This window comes from Cynocephalus volans, chromosome 13 (genome assembly GCF_027409185.1).
Source record: "Cynocephalus volans isolate mCynVol1 chromosome 13, mCynVol1.pri, whole genome shotgun sequence".
In the NCBI taxonomy this organism is placed as follows: Eukaryota; Metazoa; Chordata; class Mammalia; order Dermoptera; family Cynocephalidae; genus Cynocephalus; species Cynocephalus volans.
The window spans coordinates 56068033-56091228 of NC_084472.1; the positions used below are offsets into that span (position 1 = coordinate 56068033).

The 23196-nt window shown below is 39.1% G+C and overlaps 1 protein-coding gene across 1 annotated transcript in view; it reads left to right on the forward strand.

Moving 5' to 3' along the window:
* Window positions 1–470: 470 nt before the first annotated feature.
* Window positions 471–23196, forward strand: part of CDH20 (cadherin 20) — a 51807-nt gene continuing 29081 nt past the window's right edge. The window contains exons 1-5 of the mRNA XM_063076971.1: window positions 471–716; window positions 8558–8852; window positions 9410–9529; window positions 12257–12424; window positions 16539–16726. Coding sequence (XP_062933041.1) covers window positions 471–716; window positions 8558–8852; window positions 9410–9529; window positions 12257–12424; window positions 16539–16726 — 1017 coding nt within the window. The remainder of the gene's footprint in view (window positions 717–8557; window positions 8853–9409; window positions 9530–12256; window positions 12425–16538; window positions 16727–23196) is intronic.

Consider the following 23196-nt stretch of genomic DNA (forward strand, 5'->3'; position numbering starts at 1 on the left):
GAGCATGCTATTAATTCAGGCCAATCAATAATACAGCATAACCCTCCAGTTAAGTTACTATTGAGAAGAAATTTATGCACTAGTTTTATTCCCACTGAATCCATATCCAAAGGTTTGGAAATATATTATAACAAAATAGGTTGTCTTCTTTTTATCAAAATATTATTTATTACTCAAACATTTCTAAAGCAATAACCTGTTATGACTCTTTAACTGATTTAGTAGAAAACTGAATATTTACTGACATTTCTTGGAAACTTGCAACCAGCCCACAGGAAGGAATCCAACATCATCACTATGTGTTTTTTTTAACTTGACAGGAAGTCAACATCAAGCAGATTGACTTGAATCGGGATCCCATTTGGGAAGCACAAGTGTCCAATAAACTGTGTTATTTTTTTATTTGGAAAATAGTCGATTTCCAGTGTCTTATCATCCTATATTTTATTTTCTGAAAACCTGGCAATCCCATGTGGACTTCTGGTAGAATGAGCAATGCAAAGAGCTGGCTTGGACTTGGCATGTCCTTGTACTTCTGGGGACTGATGGACCTTACGACCACCGTTCTCTCGGGCACCCCACCACCACAAGGCGAATTAGAAGCTTTCCTTTCAGACAAGCCACAGTCACATCAGCGAGCCAAAAGGAGCTGGGTTTGGAACCAGTTTTTCGTTTTGGAAGAGTACACTGGGACTGACCCTTTGTATGTCGGCAAGGTAAGAAGGGCCAAGTAGAAAGGTAAATTGTTGGGGTATCAGATATTGAAATTGGATATGAATGGGAATTGAATATGAATGCTCACCTCACCTGTGTTTGAGGCCTGAGAACATTTCTAACTAGTAGCATGTTACTTGATACCCAGCTGAAATTGAACTTTTGCTTTGTCAGATACCAGTCAGAAAGAAAAGATCTCTCTCCTTGTTCATGCCTCTGTTCTGACCAAGAAAAACTAGGAATCGGGTTATGGAGGAAAAGCCTCAGATCCTGCAAGTGCCATTCAAGTCCCCAAAGATGCAGCACCAGCTTTCCGGGAATGACAGAATAGGGAAGAAAAAAACTGAGAAATGTAAATGGGGAAGTAGAGGCTTTTTTACTTTGCATTTATTTTTTTTTTTTTTCCTCAAAGCATTTCCACGTGTATATTCTAAGGGCCAAAGTTAATGGAAAAATAAATAAATAAAACAATCTTCGTTTCAGAAGATTCTAGCATGTGCTTTAGAATGATTGGAGACAATCAACAAATTTGTTTATAAACGTTATACTCAGATCCCCTCGATTTATCTATCATCATTTCATTTTTAATCCTGGCTTTCTCCTGTATTTACTTTATTTGGATGTTAATCAGAGACCATTTTGTGAAAGCAAGCAAGTGAGAGAGAATGGGAGACAAGGAACTAATTAGAAAATAAATAATTCATCCGAATGATAGCTTATACACTTATTTAGCACAGAGGCTCAGATTCAAACACATGTGAGTTCAAGCCTAGCCCAGCCAGTTACTTCCAGAGCAACTCTGGGCGGGTCACCAAGCCGCGTAGGCCTCCGCTTCCTCAGATGTTGCATGGGGAGAATACGACAACTCCTGCTACTTCTCAGGGTTGTCTACACAGCTCTTTCCTCAACGCCCACTCACTTCTTAACCCAGTAATTTGACCCTGTTTCCACCACACACTACAGCTGTGTTTTCACCACTCCTCAGGACCTCCCTGCCACCCAACCCAATGGCTTCACTTTAGAGACCCTCCAATCACACCTTGGACCCCACTGACTGCTCCCTGCTTCTTGACCTACTCCCCTCCCTCCACATCATGACCACTACCATCCCATTTTTCCCCTTTTTCCCAGCCTCCTTTGCTGGTCCTATCCTTCCACCTGACCCCAGTCATTGGTGGGCTTGGTGGCTTTGCCCTGCGCCTCTGCCTCTATGCCAACAAATGTAAAACCTTCATCTCTGGCTTAGACCAAGCTTCAGACTCATAAATCCTCCTGCATATGTGACATCTCCATGTTTAAGACTCAGAGGCTTTTCAAACGTTGTGTGTCCAGTAAGGAACTCTTGTTTTTCCTGCCAAACCCAGCCTGCCCCTGTCTTAGCACTGCCATTGCCCAGTTCCTAAAACCAGAGACCTGGTGGCCAGTCTCCCCTTTCCCTTGCTCCCACATTCTCTCCATCTGCAGTTCTTTTAGTCCTGTGCCAGAATAAATCCCAAATCCTTCACTTGTCTAATCTCCACTTCCACCATTATCTCTCTCCTGGGCAAATACCCAGCCTCCCAACCAGTGTCCTCAGGCCGCCCGCACCTCCTTCCAACCTATTCCACACACATGATCTTTTCAGAAAGTAAATCAGATCACATCACTCCTCTACTTACATCTCTTCAATGTCTTCCCATTGTATGAGGATACTTCAAAGAGTTTATGGAAAGATTTGTGCTATCTATCAATTCTGTTTTTTTCTCCAACATATGCTGAGCCCTCCAAGCTCCTCCCTGGGGCTTACAAGGCCATTCCTTTGTGGCCCAGCCTGCCTCCTCCGTCGGACCACACTCCACACTGCTCCCTCCCTTGCTCTCGAGCTCTAGGCACACGCCCTCATCCTCAGCAGTTCCTACAAGTTGCCCCACGGTGCCTTCGCCTTCGTTGTTCCCCCATAATGAAGTGCCCTTCCCCCGGCTTCTCTCATGGTTGGCTCCTCTTCGTCCTGTGGGGCTTGTTTTGAATCTGAGCCTTCCTTGACTATTCTCTAAGGTCTGTTAAACTCTCTCACCACCATTATTGCTTTCACAGATCTAATCACAGCCTACAATATTTAATTTAGTTTTTATTTACATGTTTATTGTCTGAAGCCCTGACTAGAAGCCCAGTGAGAGCAAGAACATTGCTCCCATTCCCCCTCGAGGCCTAACACAGCACCTATCACATAGAAAGTGCTCAAAATAATACTTAAAGAATGAATAAATGTATTAATATTTCATGGCTCAGTAAAGATTAAATAAGCTAACACATGTCCAGAGCTTAGCCCAGTACTTGGTCCAGAATAAGGCCTTAATCAACCTTACCCCATAGTAGTAAATGGTAGTGACAGCAGCAACAGTGGTACAGGCATATTTGTATAGTGTTTCTTCCAACTACACATACACACGTACTGCTAAAGTTTAAGAAAAGAATAGTTTTGTATTCAGTAATTGCTTTGTGTGCGTGTACAATTTAGGGCTCCCTTCCTCCCAAGGATAGAACCTGAGATGCTGCTCCCCGACCTTGTCTATACTTCCCCAACACTGAGTACCGAGCACAGAACCAGCCACACAAAAGTGCAGAAAGACAAGGGTAGTTAGCATTTACTGGCTACCACAGTGCTGTGTGTCATCATCTAATCTTTACAACAATGCTGTGAGGTAAGTATAATTAACTAGATTCACAGACGTTATGTTTATTTCCCAAAATTAAACCAAAGGTAAACAGGTGCATTAGTCCATTCCTGTTGTTTAAACAGAATGCCTGAAAGTGAGTAATTCATAAAGAAATTAAATTTATTTTGTGCAGTTTTGGAGCCCACAGTACAGGGGACACATCTGGTGAGGGCCTTCTTCTACAGCAACACAGGGTGTCACTTGGTGAGAACGGGCTGAGCAAGAGAGCAAACCTGCTCACTCGCTCTCCTTTAAAAGCCATCCCAACCATGCCCATTACTCCATGAATGGATCAATCCATTCAAGAGGGCTCAGTCCTCACAATCTAATCATCTCTTAAAGGCTCCACCTTTCAAATACTGTTATTGGATTTCCCACACTCTTAACACTGTTACTGTGGGTAAAAAGTTTCCAATACATGAACTTTTGGGAGACACATTTTACCCACAGTAGCAAGTAGAACCTGGATTGAAATATCCATCACTCTGAAACTGAAGCCATGGGTTTTCCTTTACATTGTTTTGCATGTGGTCTATGGCTTTAGACATAGCCCTGAGAGCACACAGAAGAGTCGATGGTGTTAAGGTGGGGACAGGAATCTAAGCAAGCCTGACCTCTTCCTGAACCCTCTCTCTGATGCTGGTGAGTACTTAACTATGTAGCACCCTCTACTACTCACGATTAGTGCTCAACCTTTCCTAATTACCCCAACCCAGGACACGGGACACCTATGCACCTCAACAGTCATCTGGTCCAATCAACACATTGGCAACCCTGCATCGGCTGTGTTAGCTCCACATGAATAATTATCTATTTTTTATATTGTATACTATATATTATATAGTTATATATTCACTTATCCACATATTTTTCCCCTTTACTTTGTTTTGAAAGAGAATCCATCCACCTTTCATTCTCTTTACCCCAGGGGCATTCAGCTTGTCACCTTGAGCTCTGGAAGATGTTTGTGTAAAGAGCCTGCCAAAGTATTTGCTTACTTCAGAAAGGAGTGAGGCAACAATTATCAGCCGTAATTGGTACGGCCTTATAAAATCCACATTGAGCTTTCCAGGGACAACTCGGTGTCCAGTTAAAGCTAGATTATATTGACATATGCAAAGGGGAGGATGCAGAGAGCTTGTGCTTGTGCATGAATCTGTGGGTCCGAGACATGTGAGGTTAACAACTACACGGAAGCTATCTAACCACAAGTCGTAAGCATCTATTGCATTCCCAGAACTATACGAGGCACTCCAAGAGATAATAAAAGGAGTAAAACTCACCCATGTCTTCAACATCCTGTATCTACTAAGGTTTTTCAGAACCTGCATGTATATCATTCATGCAGAAGAATGAAGATCTTAAAGACTAAAGAATTATTAGGATAAGTGAAATATTCAGCTGTCTTTTTCTGTGTAGGAGACGTTTGGAGGAAAAAAAAAATGCTTTCCCTGTATGTACGTAACTGTGCTACCAATTCCATTCCAGAAGCTTCTTACCTTCCTCCAAATAGCCGGTGTTGAGTGTTTGAATTAAATATGGATAAATATAAAACACATTTTTATTACACTGTCAATGTGCTGAGTGACTTGGAGAAAAGCTGTTAATGTCTCTCTTTTGCAATTTTCACAACAAAATGTGTATTCTATGGCTGGTAAACCCGCATGTTAAATGTGCATTACTGTGTTGGTTGCTAAGCTTGTCTCTCTCAGCTGTGTATTCACTTTTCCATACTCTGCTTTGTGCTGCTGGGGCTGGGATTCTGCAAGCCACAACTTATTTTCCAAGTGGCTCCACTTCCTGTTAGTCTCTGCACATAGAATGTACTAGAGGAGCACAGGAGGTAGGAAGAGGGAGAAGGGACTTGCTCCTTTTACCCTGCCAGCATTTGGTTCCAGTTTCTGGGTTTCTCCACACTCCCAGTCTCATCACATCCCCTCAGAAATACCAGCACCACTGGAAGGCACCCCGTTCTCAGAGCTTTGACTCCCAGGTCTGCAGTATTTGTGGGGGTGTAGAGGGTGCCTCCTGTAAGCTCCTGAAGCCCCAGTCCCAGGACACAGCACTCCCTCCACAGAAGTCTCAGGCCCAGCCTCGAAGGGCCCCTCCTGCAAACATTTAGATGCCAAGAGCCCCAACCTCCACCCTCTGTTCCTCCAGACAGAAGGGCCCTGGCTATTTCCTGGAGTTAATATCTCTCTGATACTTCAGTGTTTCCTTTTTGCCATTCAGTCCTCCATATTTAATTCTCTCTGTTAAAATACTGTGTAGATTCTCTTCCCTGACTAGATCCTGAACTGGTACAATTATATTCCTCAGAAATCAGTTCTGTGTGAGCAGATCCTGGCCCCTTCATAGCTGATAACTCTTCTTGCTCATAAGAGGACCCACTAGCCTTTCTGTGGGTGTCCTCTCTCTCCCTCCTCTTCCCCAGCACCCACCCAAAAGATGTTTTCTAGCTCCTTTAAAATGAAGACAACATGGATCTACAAAAAGCTTCAGCCCTATCTCTACACCATTCTTTCAATAACATTTTATTGAGCACATACTACATGTCAGAACCCACACTAAGATGAAGGTCACAAAGTCCCTGCCTTCAAAGAACTCAGTCCAGAGAGTTCCTCAAAATCCTGTCCCAATACAGATGAAAGGAAAGATAACAGATCTGAGCTTCAGCCCAGATTCTGTTTGACATCAGCCAACCTGGTTACCCTCAGGAACTGGGGTCTCCTCTTTGGCAGCAGTGCGTTTCTGTATTTATTAAGCACTGTCCATGGGCAGAGCACTTACACTTGGCCTGTGACACTTACAAGGGTGCTTAGTTTTTAAGGTTCACAAGACAAAACTTTTAGGTAATAAACAGAACTCAAAACAGTCCTGGGTATGTACTTTATGTCAGCTCCTATTTTTCCCCCTTAGGTAATCTGCCACGCCCTAAATTAACCTATTTCATTCTAAGTCCAATGTCACACACCTTATAATTACACATGTATTTTATATATATATATATATGTAAACACACACATATGTGGGGCTTCCTCAAAAAGTTTATGGAAAGATTCATATTATCTTTAATTCTGTTTTTCCACAAAAAAATTTTTGAAGTATCCTCATACAAGTGTTTGTGTGTATGCGTGTATTTTTTTAATTTAAAAAACATCCTGAGGTCCTTGTCCTTTGCCTCCCAATTCCATTCCTCTGCCTGGAAGACAGTTCCAAATGAAATGGATTTTCATTTCTTTGTGCCCGTGATCGAATAAAATGGCTTTCTCTTCTATGCAATAAGAGCTGGGCACCTCTGCTTTTTTAACTGCATAAATAGAAGATTTGGCTGTAAAATAATAATGATAATAATACTGTATATGGAATGAGGAAATGTGAGACCTTTATATTCTAAATAGAATACTTTAAGTAGAAAAAAATCCCCAGCTATTTTTTCGGTCAATTTTATTCTCATTTCCCTTCTCTAGATAAGACACAGCTGAGTTCCTCCAGGCAGCAAAACCATAGCCTGAGTGATTTGGCCATGAGTCAGTCTGAGATCAGCTCAAAGCCAGCCACAGCCTCCAAACCCATCCCTGTCTGAGGATGCTGTGATACATTTTAAGGTGTCTTCTTGGTGTCCCTCTTGTTTAATCTCAGAGTAGCACTGTCTCAGCCATGCTTCAGGCGCACTTCTGCAGTTTTACCATTGGACAATGAACAACAAAAAAGCCAACAGGTTGTTTTTTCCTTCTCTGCTCCACTCCTGGAGGTTTGAAGGGAGTAGAGAAGAGATGGGTGTGTTAGTAGCCTTTTCTCTACGCACGTATATCATCATCATAATCAGCCCCATTTTTAGCATTCCTATTATGGGAAAGGCACTGTGCTAGGTGCTTTACATACATTAATATCTAATGATCTCAACAACCCTTCAAAATAAGTATTAGTGTTGTTCTCCAGATTTATAACATGAGGAAATGAAGAGTTATAAACATTAAATAATGTGTCAAGGGCAATCAATTTATAACTGACATAGGCAGTGTTTGGCCCAGAGTCATTTGCCTTCCTGCCCTGAGCCTAACACTAAGCTCAGGAACTTCATCTCTGAACTACACAAAGTATTAACAACCCAGGCAGCCATAGAGTCAGTGGTGGCCCAAATTTTCTGTTCCCCCCTTTAAAAAGAGGCTGTTACCTTAGGATAGCACAAAATTTCAAGGTTGTTGCCACCCATATGCATTTCTAGGCCTGAGATAAAAATAGTGCTCCCTGGACTGGCCAGTTAGCTCACTTGGTTAGAGCAAGGTGCAGGTAACACCAAGGTCAAGGATTTGGATCCTTGCAATGGCCAGTGACCAAAAAAAAAAAAAAAAAGAAAGAAAAATCTGACAAATACTTTAAAAAAAAACAGTGTTCCTGGAACTCCTTTTGAGAGTTATTATTATAAAGGAGTCTGGGAGCGAATGTAGTTGGATGGGGAGATAAAAGTATGTCCCTAACTCAACCACCCAGATAAAGATTTGAACAATTCAACTATGAACACAAGAACTAGTTCCACCAAAAGGAGAGATACACTAGTGTGAAGAACAATAACCAGCAGTTCAATTCTATCTGACACCTGAAACATAAGCAAACATGGTCCTGCTGAATCAAATTATAGAGCTGGGACCAGAGTTGCAAGAGTCCCTGGAGGTCCTTTGGTATTCCCACTACAGTGACTTTAGCCCATTTATAAGTAACTGAATCAGTTTTTCAGCCAAACTGAATTGTCATAAAAATTTCTGATACTCGAAAAATTAATTTATAACATTTTTTAAAATTTTAAGTTGTTTAGGCTTGTCCGTTTTGTTTTTGTTATTTTTTTCTCAAATGGTAAAGCTGTGTTCCTCCTTATTAGACTGGCTTCTATGTCACATTGGGGATCTATACCTTCCAGAGCTCCTGTTTTCTATACTTCCCAGGGAGAGGAATTTTTTAAAAAATAATAGTAAGTTCAGGATACAAAGCATGATATGGAAAACTTTACTTATACATTAACTATATTTGCTCTTTGATACAATTCCTGTGTGAAGGAGGGTCACAGATTTGTACCAAACTGAAAATCAATTTATTGCCAATACCTGTTCACATCCATAATGAGATTTTGGTACTTTTCCCCCCACCAGCTTCACTCAGATATGGACAGGGGAGATGGATCTATCAAATATATCCTCTCAGGAGAAGGCGCAGGCCTCGTGTTTACCATCGACGACACCACTGGAGACATCCACGCCATCCAGAGACTCGATCGAGAGGAAAGAGCCCAGTATACCTTAAGGGCCCAAGCCCTGGATAGGAGAACAGGCAGGCCGATGGAGCCAGAGTCCGAGTTCATCATCAAAATCCAAGACATCAATGACAATGAGCCCAAGTTCCTGGATGGACCTTACATTGCCACTGTGCCAGAAATGTCACCAGTGGGTAAGCTGGTGATTCACCAATTTTCACAAGCAGCAACTGCTCTACAGAAGTCCTACATATCTCTGTCTGTGTATACATATATCTTTATACATGTGCAGAGAAGGAGAGAATGTGAGGAACAGCTCACAAATTATAAAACTGAACCAAAAATGATAACCAAGTCCTCCAGCAGAAAGGAAGCTACTTAGACATTGAAATCAGCTATAGTAAATAATAATAATAACAAGCCTGGTATTGTTTTTCATTCGTTAAAAACAAGAGCGGGGGGGGGGTTGGATAATGTTTGATTCAGAATGAAGTATTTTGATATTATCAAAGAGCAATGAAGAACCCAAAGGCCGTGTTGTCCTTCCTGGCTATTAAGAATTTAGAACACAAATAACTTTCGTTCCCACTAATAGGCACAAGGTAGGAGTTATGGAAGCTTCACTTAGAAAGGGGACTCTCCCAACAAAGCAAACATATCATCTGCAAATGCTTTCAGATTGACCATTCAGGACTGCATCTAGCCTTTAGCAATTGGACTTGAACAGGTCTCCACCACTTCTCTTCCTCAGGTACCTCTGTTATCCAGGTGACAGCCACAGATGCTGATGACCCGACCTATGGCAACAGTGCCCGGGTAGTGTACAGCATTCTCCAGGGACAGCCATATTTTTCTGTGGACTCCAAAACAGGTATCTGATGCAAGAGTCGAGTCAGAGGTGTTTGTTTTATTCCTTAATAATTTATAATTGCTACTTAGCCCAGATCCAACTCGCCTTTTCAAGGACTCTCCAGGGAGTGTATTAACCAGGGAAGATTTTTATAAGCTTTAGGATTAAGAGGACAAACTAGCACTGCCCTGATGGATAAGAGCAGCACTGTTCATAGACAGCGTGTAGTACCTGATTGGAGAGGCCAAAGGCCTGACTGCACAAAACTACCTCCTCACTAGGCTTCAAAAAATTCTATGCTTATATTTATTTCCAGTGACTAAGGTCTTTTATAACTCCAAGAAGACCTTAGAGGATTGACACATCCACCTGGGCTCAATACAGAACTGGAATCATTTATTTTGAAAGTAGAAAGAGCCTTTGGGGAATCAGCCAGTCCATTGCCATTTACTTAACAGATAAAGAAACTAGGAATTGAGAGCTAACAAAGTCCATCTAGTTGTAGATCCATCCCTTGTCGTGAGATCTGATGTCCTTTCCACTGACAGTCTGTACTAAGCAGAGAGCAAGGCCAGAGTGAGTGGTTTCTAGAGCAGACAGGTTTTGATGATGGAGGAAAGAGCACATGAGATGGGGCCCCCAAAATGGTTGGGAAGTTCTAACAGGAAGGACAGCAGAGAGAACTGAACGGGTAAGGAGCAATGTAGCAGAAAAGGATAAGCCAACAGAAGTTTGGTTTATTGTTTCAGTTTTACCTGAGAATTTTGATTACAGAATTTTTCTGTTTTAATATATGAAGGATTCTCTTTAATACTTTTTTTTTTTTTTTTGGCAGCTGGCTGGTATGGGGATCCAAACCCTCGACCTTGGTTATAACACCACGCTCTAACCGAGCTAAACAGCTAGCCCTCTTTAGTATTTTTGAGTTAAGCAGAGTAATTATTATTATTATTTTGCACATGTGCCAAGCTGTCTTTTAAAATACTTTCACAAACATTACCATACTTGAGCTGCCCAATAGTCTTGTGAACTATCTACATATATAGGAAGTATTATTACTCCCATTTTATATAAAGGACAATAGAGGACCTAAGAGTAATTAACGAGGAACTTAAGTAAAGAAACTTACAGCCACAGAGGTAAAGTCAATGGTGTATACTCAGCACCTTTATTTGAAAGAGAAAAAAAGCATTTTCTATTATTAGCAACCCAATAGAATATTGTTTTCCCAGAAGTCCTAAGAGGAATCAGGCATTTAGAAAATTGTATCATGAAAGGAGAAAGTGAGGGAGCGTAAATTAGTAGGAGAGAAGAAAAAAGATTGCAGTTAAGAACTTCTATAAAACAGTAACTTTAACAATTCTACTAATGGGGGGAGGGAGAATAAAAGGGCTCCCACAGGGAGGAATAATACAGGCAGGAAGAGGGCAATGTGTCCTTTGTATCCTAAGAAGAGTCACATTATTTTGACATCTCCCAGGGGGCATCTACAGTGTTAAGGTCAAAAATATATGAAAAGATAGTTATTGCTGTGCCCATGGTCATTTTTTTAAAAAATGCTGCATATTTCACTTTAGAATGTTACTACTATAATGCAATATATATGTTATAGGAGTAAGTGGGGGACAGGTGGTTGTTCCAATCCATTCTCTTTTTATGCAAAAGGTCTGTTTAGCCAAGGGCCATGTTATCAACCTGCAGTAAATAAGCCTTTAATCTTGGCCCAGAGGGTATAGAAGTCAACTTTTCTAAGTTCAAGTGTTAAAAGGGAGATAAAAGATTACTGCACGTCCCTGGCAGGATCAAAACAACATATTTCAGGGCCAACCCTGTGGCTCACTTGGGAGAGTGCGGCGCTGGGAGCGCAGCAGCGCTCCTGCCGCGGGTTCGAATCCTATGTGGGGATGGCCAGTGCGCTCACTGGCTGAGCGCAGTGCGGACGACAACAAGCCAAGGGTTGCGATCCCCTTACCGGTCACAAAAAAAAAAAAGAGAGAGAGAGAGAGAAAAAAACACTCACACACATTTCAGTGGATTTTGGTTTAGACCCTCTTATTAAATGAAACCATATCATCACACTGTGATGCTGCTACTTAATGTCTGGAAGAGTTCATCTCTTACACATGGTAAAAACAACTCACAGAACATCTTTCATGTCCTAGCTCACGAAATTCAGTGAAACACAGAAGTAAGCAGGACATAAAACAGAATGAATATAAGACAGGAAAACCAAATCAGAATTCCAATCCTGCTTGGGAAAAAGCAGAATAGGAGTGAGTTACCTAAAAAAGAATCATTTACACTACAAAGGGTCTGGGGGCTGAAGAGAGAAAGAGCTGAAGGAGAATTATCTAAAAATCACAGATTTGTAGACATTTAAGGCTTGGTTTTCTGGACCCAAAGGCCCAGGGTTTTTTGGTAGGCAGAGCAGTTTGAAATTGCCTTGGACTGCACTTGCCCAAGTCGGTCAGAGAACCACTGCTGCCACCTCCTGGTCTCTTTCAGTAATGTTGCCAAAGGAAATCAGCCCCCTGAGCAATTCCTGCCCGAATAGTATTTATTCACCATTTGTTTCAGCACAGCACTTTATTGAAGCTGGGATTTTTACCTCAAGTTTAATAAAACACAGGTGACTTGCATCTTGGCTCCAGGCATTAAAAGTGTACAATGGAGAAAGCTAGAAACCAATCTTTTAAACACTAGACTTGTGGTTTTGTTTTTAAAGACAAAGTCATTTCTCTCCTGCAGGTATAATTAGGACAGCACTCATGAACATGGACAGAGAAGCCAAAGAATACTACGAAGTGATTATCCAAGCCAAGGACATGGGAGGGCAGCTTGGAGGACTAGCTGGGACCACGACTGTCAACATCACCCTCTCGGATGTCAATGATAACCCACCCCGCTTTCCCCAGAGTGAGTAGCGAATCAACAAGAGCACAGATCTCATGCCAGAGGGTCGCACCTGTTACAGAGGTGCAGGGGAAAGGCCAGTCTGTTTCCTCATTAAGTTCAATTGTTCCCAAGTTCCTTTCCTTCATTCATCATGCAATTCCCTCATAACCATTTCCCTTCTAAGCCCGTTTCCCACAGCACTAAACCAGTGTTTCTAAAACTTTTTTATTATCTCCTCCTATGGAACCTTTTTAGACTTTTTCCCTGATCACCACATCCACCCACACACATTTGTTGGGTAGGGTTGAACTTTGGTGGGCCACAAACCATTGTAATAGCTAAGATTTTTTTCACCCTGCCCCCTGCCCTCAAACCCCTATTGCCCCCTAGTGAGCGATATTACCCAATTGAAAATACATGCACTTAAATTAAGCCAAAACTGTAGATGAACACACCCACCCATCTGACCATCTTAAGCAATCAAGCACCACGCATTGTAAGGGCATTGAGCATAAGGGGTGCAAGATGCTTAAAACCCAATCATTGCCCCTGCGAAGCTTAAAATCCATTTGGGCAGTACACACTCTATACACAGGAAAAGTTAACCAATAAGCAGCATTTGGTGGACCACTTGGATAGCACAAAACGATGCCTTCGCAATAAACTAAGATGAATGAAGTCTTCATAGAAGGATGAGACATCAGCAGCGGAACAGAGAATATAAAGGATTTATAGAGGCAGAAAATAAAACACTCCAGAAGGGGAAAACCATTCGTTCACGCAAAAAAATATTTATTGTGGGCCGAGCCCGTGGCGCACTCGGTAGAGTGCTGCGCTGGGAGCGCGGCGACGCTCCCGCCGCGGGTTCGGATCCTATATAGGAATGACCGGTGCACTCACTGGCTGAGTGCCGGTCACGAAAAAACGACAAAAAAAAAAAAAAAAAAAAAAAAAAAATTTATTGTAATCACCATTCTAGGTATGGGACACAGAATAATGTACAAAACAAACAAAATCTCTGCTCTCTTACAGCTCATTTGAGTTGAAACCTGCATGTAAGAAATGTGTGTATCTGAAAATAAAGTTGCTAAAGTCATTTTATATTCAAAGACCCCTAAAATAGAGACATGCTTTTTCAAATGTGTTTCATTTCTAATGGAAGACCTGAAAAGCTTTTGAGCAAGAGAGAGACACAGAGAAAGGCTAATTTGGTAACCATGTAAAGAATGGGTTGGCAAGGGCAGAGACCAGAAGGAGGGGACTCTGTTAGGAGGCTTTTAGAGTGGTCCAGAATTGAAATGATAAGGACTTAAGGAAATGGCAGGAAGAGTGGAGTGGGACAAATAAGAAAATGTTGGCTCCTGCCTCTTGATTTCTTGGCTAAGGAAGGAAGCTGAGGCCGAGGGTGGAGTCAAGGATGACAATGTTTTAAGTCTGGATGACAAGGAGGATTGTACTGATAGAAACAGAGGAAGCATAATGGAACCAGTGGCAGACAAGAAGGGAGACAAATTCAGATTTGAATATGAAGTGACAACAGGACAATCAGGTTGAATGTCCTTAAGGAAGGTGGAAATACAGAGCTATGACTGTGAAATGAAGCCCAGGAATAGAGACGTGAGTTTGAGAAACAGAAGCCTGAAGGGAGTAGTTGGAGGAGTGAGAGCAGCAGACACAATTCCATGTGAAAGATTTAACCAGAGAAATGGGTTTTAAAAAAACTAAACTAGAAATAGAAAGAGTCAAACCAGATTATCAGCTGAACAGCTGCATTTCGAATCAGCCAGACTAAGTGGGCCCTCCATTTCATCTGTGTAAATACAGCGAGAGCTCAAATATTTACATGCAACTGGTACACACAAAGTCCCCACAAGCATTCATGAAACAAAAGGCGGGATACTAGATAAGCATTTCGCAAGTGGTACAAGTAAAGAGGTTACTGAGTTGAGTGGTCCTACCATGCAGAACACTACAGCACCGTGGAAGTTTGTGAAATGCCATATGGATTAACTGTTGCTTTGCTGATCCTGTGGGTTCCATCGTTGTTACTTCATGAATGGCTCACAGTGTGCATGCTATAAACCAGATTCTTGAACATCCTGGAACTTTTAGGCTTTCTTCAACTTGGCACTAGAAAGTTAACTCTGATGGAGGCAGAAGGGGCAAAAGAATCAAGTTATTACAGGGTTTATAAGTATATGCATTTGGACATGTTGTAGGAAAGTCATGTCACCCCAAACACAGCAGCTTCACAATAGCATAACACCATACGATAATAACCGTGGTTTTAATCTTTCCCCCAAACCAACATCTTACCATTCTAAAGCATGCATTTTGAGTTGTCGTTTTTCCAAAAATATAGTAATAAGGGAGAATCTAAGACAGAGTGAAACTATGGATTATGTTTTATGGAAGACAAAATGGAAAATGTATAAAAGTAATTTAAATCTCTGTGTCTCTAAGCATTCTTCACACATTATCACTTCTTCCTCTAAAATGGTCATTATTTTGAACTTTTTAAAGAATTTGCTTTATCTCATCATTAAATATTCCCCCATCATTTGCTAAAGTTAAGTTTAGATGATCTCACTATACCATAAACTTATCATGGATAAACTCTTCTGGCTTATTAATCTTCTGACTCCTCATTGAAGGAATTCCATTTTCTTTCTTTTTCTCAAATATTACCATAACTGATTCTAGGATGTTGACAAAATGACACATCTACTATTTTACACTGAACAAGCTCAGTCACCTTTAATTGAACAACATATAATAGAATATCAAGATCTCAAGCTATTTACTATAAATAAATGCATCACATGTAGAAATCATGTATTTGTTTAAACACTTAACACAGCTTTCCTGGTGTGAAGAAAATTATAGACAGATGCTTTTTTGTTTTTCTCAAAAGTTCTGCAATAGTAAAGTATAATCCATCTACAGCTTTAGAAGTGAATGGAGAGAGATCATGAAATCCAAATGCCTTCCAGCTTAGTACAGATATTAGAGATTTCCCTGCTCATATTTGTAAAGGACAGTCATTATTTCTTCTCCTGCAAAACGTAGGGTGCTGTGAACTGGCTCAGTGCCATCAGCCTCCCCGAATCTTTGTGAAACTCAAGCCCTCATACCCCATAGCTTACAATACATATTAGAATAAAAGAAATCAAGTACTTATTGAAAATGTGATTGTGTGATTTTTCTGTTAGTCATTCACATTATGATTGACAAAATAACAAAGAATGAAAAAGTTGAGCCCCAGAGAAGGTAAGTTAGCAAAGATAAAATTTCATGGAGATGAAAATGAACTAAATTTGTGAATTCAGGATATCAAGTCAAAGAGGAGAAGGTTACCAACTCTGAGCTTATTCTATTTTGGAACAAGAAAACAAGCAGCATCATGGGTCTGTCCATGAACAGGCAGCCAGGGGGCAGTCTCGGGTGCAAGGACACATTGATGGACAATACATGGAGCCTGTGGAGCTGACTCTCAGTGCTGTTCCTCCTTCATAGATCACTGGTCTCTGTTAGCTCTAGGCAGGTGGTTGTAGATAAGAGGCACTCAGCACACTGGACAGGCCATGAAGAGAAAGGTGGGCATTTGAAATGTAAACAAAATAAACATGTATTTTGTGACTACCAGAAGGAATTGCCATTTGGGGAAATATTTCAGTTCATCACGAAGTACTAGAAAACTGGAAAGCAAGGTACTGCCAGACTAGCTGGTTAGCTCAGTTGGTTAGAGCGCAGTGTTATAATACCAAGGCAGTCAATTTTCGGATCCCCTTATTGGCCAGCCACCAAAAAAAAAGAAAGAAAGAAAGAAGGTACTTCCTACACTCTGAAGGCAGATTCACTGAGATGATTAGCTTTTATACTGTCTCACTCTTAGGATTATGGTCAAGCTATTTTGACTCCTCCTTATCGAACATCCAGTACAGATTATGATCTGTATGACTATTTGGTCAACCTCTCTGGACCCGTTTTTCATCTGTAGAACTCACATTTTAATTTTTGAACCAAGAAAAAGATGTTTTGCACAGCATGCCTGATATACTATGATAATGACAAGGCTTTTTTTTTTATATAGTGACAGATTATCAAGAACGCATATTCTTGCTTTTCTTTATAGAACATTATCAGATGAGTGTGTTGGAATCAGCTCCAATTAGCTCCACCGTAGGGAGAGTGTTTGCCAAGGACTTGGATGAAGGAATCAATGCAGAGATGAAATACACTATTGTGGATGGAGATGGTGCAGATGCCTTTGACATTAACACAGATCCCAACTTCCAAGTCGGCATTATCACTGTGAAGAAGGTAATCTAATTCCTTTTTCCAAATCGTTTTCATGGATGCTTTGAATATATATAAAATGCTAGTAAGAGCTATTGTACTATTGATATGTATTGCTTCAAGTCCTTTGATAAAAGCTCTTTCCTATTATTTAGAAAAAAAACTGATACTCCTTGTGCTTATATTCAAAACACTAGCTGTGCCATCATTTTACAGAAAAGGTATCAGGTCATAATAAAAATATAAATATGTCATTTCTCCAGCTTAGCCACTTAAAAAACTTGTAGCCTAATTCTCTGATATCAATGACTTGATCAATATTTGCACTTGAATACTTGAATAACACACATTCTTTACCATAATGTATCACAAATAGCAATAAAGCAAGACATAATATTATGTGTGAATCAATAGGTAACATGCAGGGATTTTTTTAATTGCTTCTTGAAGACCCATAAATGCTACTTAAACTTGAAAAAACTTTATCAAACATAGCAGTTGAGTTATTGTTATTCCTTGAAACTCCTTTGTTTCATGATAAGGTACCAGGTTTTCTGAATGTAAGTGATTGATCTTTTCTGTAACATAAAGAACATACGGATATATACTCAGCTGGAAGATAATTTTTTTTTTAAATTGAAGCTTTAACGCTCTTGTAAATATAGACCTGATGAAATACATCAACTAAAAAGCACATTAATGTAATCTTCCTTCTCTATTTTAAATGCATTTAAAAACTCAAGATATCCTAAATTATTTATTCAACAAATATTTATTGAGTGCCTACTGGTGCCAGGCATTGTTCTAGGCATTTAATGTAGAGAATAAAGAAAACAACCAAAAATCTCCACCCTCATGGAGCTTACATCCTAGTAAGGGGAAGAAAATAATCAAAATAGCAAGTCAATAAAGTAGTATTAAGACACTGATAATGGCTATGTGGCTGGGGCAAAACAGAACAAAATAAGTGAGATCAGGAGAACCAAGATGACTTCAACTTTAAATTGGACAGTTGGGAATGACCTCACAGAGAAGCGACATTTATGCAAAGATTTACAGTGAGCAGAGTCACATCATAGAGTTGGGCAGGTTAACAGTGCACAACCCTGGGCAGTGCTCTATAAATGACTTCTGGTGAGAAGTATACATGGAGAGGAGAGCATGGGCATGTAGCTATTGAGGAAAGTGTTCCAGACAAAAGGACAGCCAATGTAAAGGCTCTGAGGTAGAACCATGCCTAGTGTGTTTGAAGAACAGCAAGGTGGTTTATAAGTCTGAGTAGAGGGGGAAACTCTTAGGAGATGAGGTCAGAAAAGTAACAAACAGACCTTATAGCCTGATTGTATGGACTTTGGCTTTTACTCTGAGTAAAGAGGGAAATGACTGGAGGATTTTAACAGATGTGTGACATGACTGGGCTTTTATTATAAAATAATTACTCTGTAGGCTGTGTTGAGAAAAAACCATGAAGAGGCAAGAATGGAAACAGGAAGACCAGTTGAGAGGCTACTGCAATAATCTGAGTAAGAGATAATAGTGGCTTGGCCTAGGATAGTAGGAATGGAGGTGGTGAGAAGGGGCCAGAATCTGTATGTATTTTGAAAGTACTGCCCACAGGATTTCCTACAAGATTGAATGAGGATATGAAAGAGAAGAGTCCACTGACCAACAAGAAGAATGTAATTGCCATTAACTGAGACAAGGAAGTCTGCAAGTGGAGCAGGTGGCAATGGGTCTCAAGTATTGGGATTCAATTCTGGACATATGGCATTTGCAGTGTCTACAAGACACCCAAGTAGAGATGTGCAGTGGCTTTGGTTACAGGAGTCAGGAGTGTGGAAAAGAGTTCTGGGCTGGAAATATAAATTTAAGAGTCATAAGTATTTAGATGGTACTTATGGCAAATAAAATAGAATGAGATTTCAAGGGCCTGAGCAGAGACATAAAGAGGACATTCAAATGAGCCCTGAGGCACCCCAACATGAAGAGATCAGGAGAAAAGTAAGAACAAGCAAGGAGACTGAGAGACCGGGGAGGCAGGACGAAAGTCAAGGGAGCATGGTGTCCTGAAGGCATGAAGAAAGTGTTTCCAGGAGAAGGGAGCGATCACCTGTGCCAAACGTCACTGGAAGGCAAATAAGAACACTGAAAATTAACCATAGACTTTTGGAATATAGAGGATGTTGATGACTTTGACAGAAGCAAAAAGTTCATAACTTAAAATGTGGCATAAGTTAATGTGTGCTTGCAATCACTTTATTCTTTGTTGTTTCACAGAATTGAATTAACACTGCTTTAGAATAAAAGAAGGAATGAGTTCATATGCTTGTTCTGTATTTATTTAAGGTACAATCAAATACAACACAGGAACAGATATGTCCAGAATTCCACCAACCAGAAATCTTTATAATCAGCACACAGTGACCTCAAAACAGTGCAAAATGCTGAAATTAACTTCTGATTAGTCAAATAAATGTAGATGTAATTTAAGTATTATAATTTCTTATTTTATTCTCATTCTTTGAAAATTAATAACATACACTAGCATTATAAAAGGTGACTACAAATAATAACACCAATTTAGCATAAAACATAGGATTAAGAACATTCCCTACTATATGGCATGCCTCAAAACAATAATACATTGCTAACCATGACTAGTAAGTACAAATTAGGTAAATGCTCCAAGTTTTGAATAATTATTGCTCCTTTAATGCAAAAATTCAGCAATCACAAAAAGAGCTTTGGAGAGTCTCAATATTTTAAAATTTTATATCTTAAAATAATATATAAGATAATTCAAAGGAATAAAATAATACTGCATTTATTTATGTCAAATTATCACCATATAGTGTAGACCTTATTACAACCATTCATTTTTTAAAATCTATTAACTATTACAATTCTGTATCAGAAAGAGACTTCAAAATGTCTTTTTCTCCAGCTCCATTACCTGGACAAAGATTAAACCTCATAAGACAGAATACAGTCTTTCACTGTCATTACTAACACCATATCCATGTTTAATCAAAACATGTATCAATTCTGCCAAGGTCATTTTGATTTCTCTTCTGAACTTATGAGCTGCCAGAAAATGAAATGAAGAAAAAGGTCAATAAGTTGGGTAGATGGACAGATCACATATAATAAATACTTTAGAAGCTATTGACTGTTCAATCTATACCTTTGAAACAACATTCACTGAAACGTCTGACCCACACCCATCTTCCCACTTTGTCATTAATAACATCACATAAAATTGAAACAAAAGCTCTGCTTTTGATTTATTTCCCTTAGGTCTATTATTTATCTAAAAAGCACATACTTCAAAAAGAGAAATTAAGTTAAATTGATAGAATTGGGTCTTCATAAAACCACACTGATTACTACCTAGTACCTTGAGTCCTTTTACCTTTTAAGTAATCAATCAATTGATTTTCAGTCTCTTTACTTAAATGCTTAAAATATAACTTGAAATATATAATTTTCAGAATATTCTTTATTCTGTATGAGCATGATGTTGTGTCATTTTCTTGTCTTCAGCATGTCTTTCATCTTCCAACATATAATAAGTAATTGTTTAGTCCATTCTCTTCTTCAGCAGATAACAGTGAACAAAAATTCTGTATTTCATCAAATCCAAGATGCCATGAATTGTAAATCTCATTACGGTTTTATGCACCACTTAAAAAAATTCTTGTCAATTTATTTATTTATTTAATTATTTATTGTCCTTTTTTTTTGTGACCACGCTCAGCCAGTGAGCGAACCGGCCATCCCACGGCGGGAGCACTCCCAGCGCCGCACTCTCCCGAGTGAGCCACGGGGTCGGCCCTTGTCAATTTAAATGATACAATGCTCTCCTATTTCTCAGTTTATAGTTTTTTAGAGACCTCTTGTAGACACAGGCATATCTGCTTCACTAATATCATATTTACTCCTTGCTGTTGTTTCCATGCCATTCTGACTACCCAACAACTTTTGTTTCAATGCCGAGTCAACAATACAATCTTTCTGAAGACACTTTAGAAGGCAATAAAGTTCAACACATCCATACCAACTGTGCAGAACTCAACTGGAGTACACCATGAAGGGCTTTGACCAGGTCTGGCTTGCACAGGCAGTAACAACTACATCCCATCATCTCTTGTTGCACCTACTACAATTGTAAGATATCATCAATTGAGGAAGCATCCCTATTTTCAAAATATCAAAATATGAAAAAATGTGCATCTTAGAATTACTGAAATATGGAAACATAAAATCTGTATATATTATCACTCAACCACAGTTAATACACTGAGAAACTTTTTGAACTATTCAATGTAACAACATATTTTTGCTACCTTTTGGGTTTTAGGCCTTGCTAGGCACTGAGGAATAAAAATCTAAGTCATTGCCTTTGCCCTTGAGTTTGAGAAAGGGGACCAACATAGAAAGATATGTAAGGAGTCTTCAAAAAGTTCATGGAAGGACTCATATTATCTTTTAATTCTATTTTTTCACGAACTTTTTGAAGTACCCTCACATTTGTAATACAAAATAAGAAGGGCTATAATGGAAGTATGACAAAGTGCTATGGGAACAGAGGAGGAAATAACTAATTCTGCTTAATTAATAATTAAAGTTGCATTACTATTTTGTGTCACAATTTTTATGACAATTTTTAAGGATATAATGGCTTTTTATTTTTGTGGGCTCCAATTCTAGAAAACTTGAATTTGAACTTGGGTTCTCAGACATTACTACTCTTTTACTTGCCATTATGAATACAGAAATAATCCTTTGATGTTTAATAAGAACAAAAACCATTCAAAAGGGAAAGACCAAACACATATCAAGTGTGGGTAATTCAACAGTTTGGATATTTGGGGCAATGTTTTCTTTCAATTTTAAAGGTGAAAGTGAAAGAGACAATAATCTTAAATAGTTTAAAAATCAGTAAGTAACTTATTTAAAAAGAGATCCCAACAATAATTAAAAACTCATTTTAGTCTTTTCAACAGATGGTGCTGAAACAATTGGATATCATATACAAAAAAATGAAAACCGAACCTCAATTATACCTCACAAAAATAAACTCAAAATGGATCATACAGCTAAATGTAAAAAAGCTAAAACTATAATATTTCTAAAAGGAAAATTTTTCTGACTCTGATTAGGCAAAGATTTCTTCAACATGACACCAGAATTCCAATCTACAAAAGAAAAAGTGATAAGAATTCATCAAAATTAAGAGTTTCTGCTATCCTAAAGACACTGTTAAGAGAATGAAAAGACAAATCACAGATTGGGAGAAAAATTCACAAATCACATGTCTGATAAAGGACTTGAATATAGAATATATAGAAAAACACTTCAAGAAGATGTATAAAGATGCATCACATCATTAGGCATTAGGGAAAATACAAATTAAAACCACAGTGAGATAACACTTCACACACAATAGAATAGCTAAAATTAAAAAAACTGACAGAACCAAGTACTGACAAAGATGTGGTGAAACTGGAACTCTCATACATTCCTGATGGGAATGCAAAATAGTACCACCACCACTTTGATAATTCATTTGAAAGTTTCTTATAATGTTAAAAATACACTTACCATACAATCCTGCAATCCCTCTCCTAGGTATTCAACAAAGTGAAATGAAAACCTATGTTCACATAAAAGCCTGTATACAAATGTTCATATCAGCTTACATATCATATGACAGTTCATATCATAACTGTCAGAAATTGCAAACAGATGTACCTCTAATGGAGAATGGATAAGTCCATACATCCATACAACGGAATACTACTTAGCAATAAAAAGGAACGAACTACTCATTCATACAACAACAATGAATCTCAAATGCATTATGCTAAATGAAAGAAACCAGACTCAAGACTGTATACTGAATAATTCCATTTTTATGACATTCTTGTAATCGAGACAGAATATGGACCAGGGGTTATCAGGGACTGGGTGGGAGGGGAGAGGTTGACTACAAAGGGGCACAGGGTGAGGTCACAAGAGTGGTGGAACAGTTCTATATCTTGATTATCCTGGTGGACACATGACTAAATATGTTTGTCAAAATCCACAAAACTTTACACTAAAAAAGAATATATGTAAATTACAATTTAAAAAATTTATACCAAATTAGAAAAATGACTTAAAATTAAGGGGAAAACAAAATTTTTGCCTAGCTCAAACCTAACATAAACAACAGTGTCCACTTTGGGTTACCAAACACATAAAGAAAGAATTTTAAGAGAATATAATGTAATTTATCAGGAAAGAAAAATGTTTAGGTTTAGGAAGCAAGCATAAATAAATTGGTAAAACTAGTTCTTCAAATATATCATAATCAGAGTGGCATATTTGCCTATTTATAAAAACCGTTCCTTTTTACTAACAACTAGGCAGGCAAGCTGGTGGAAATGGCCTGCTTGGTTTAAATGAATAAGGTTGATGACCCATGAAACAAAGAGCACAATGTCTGGCAC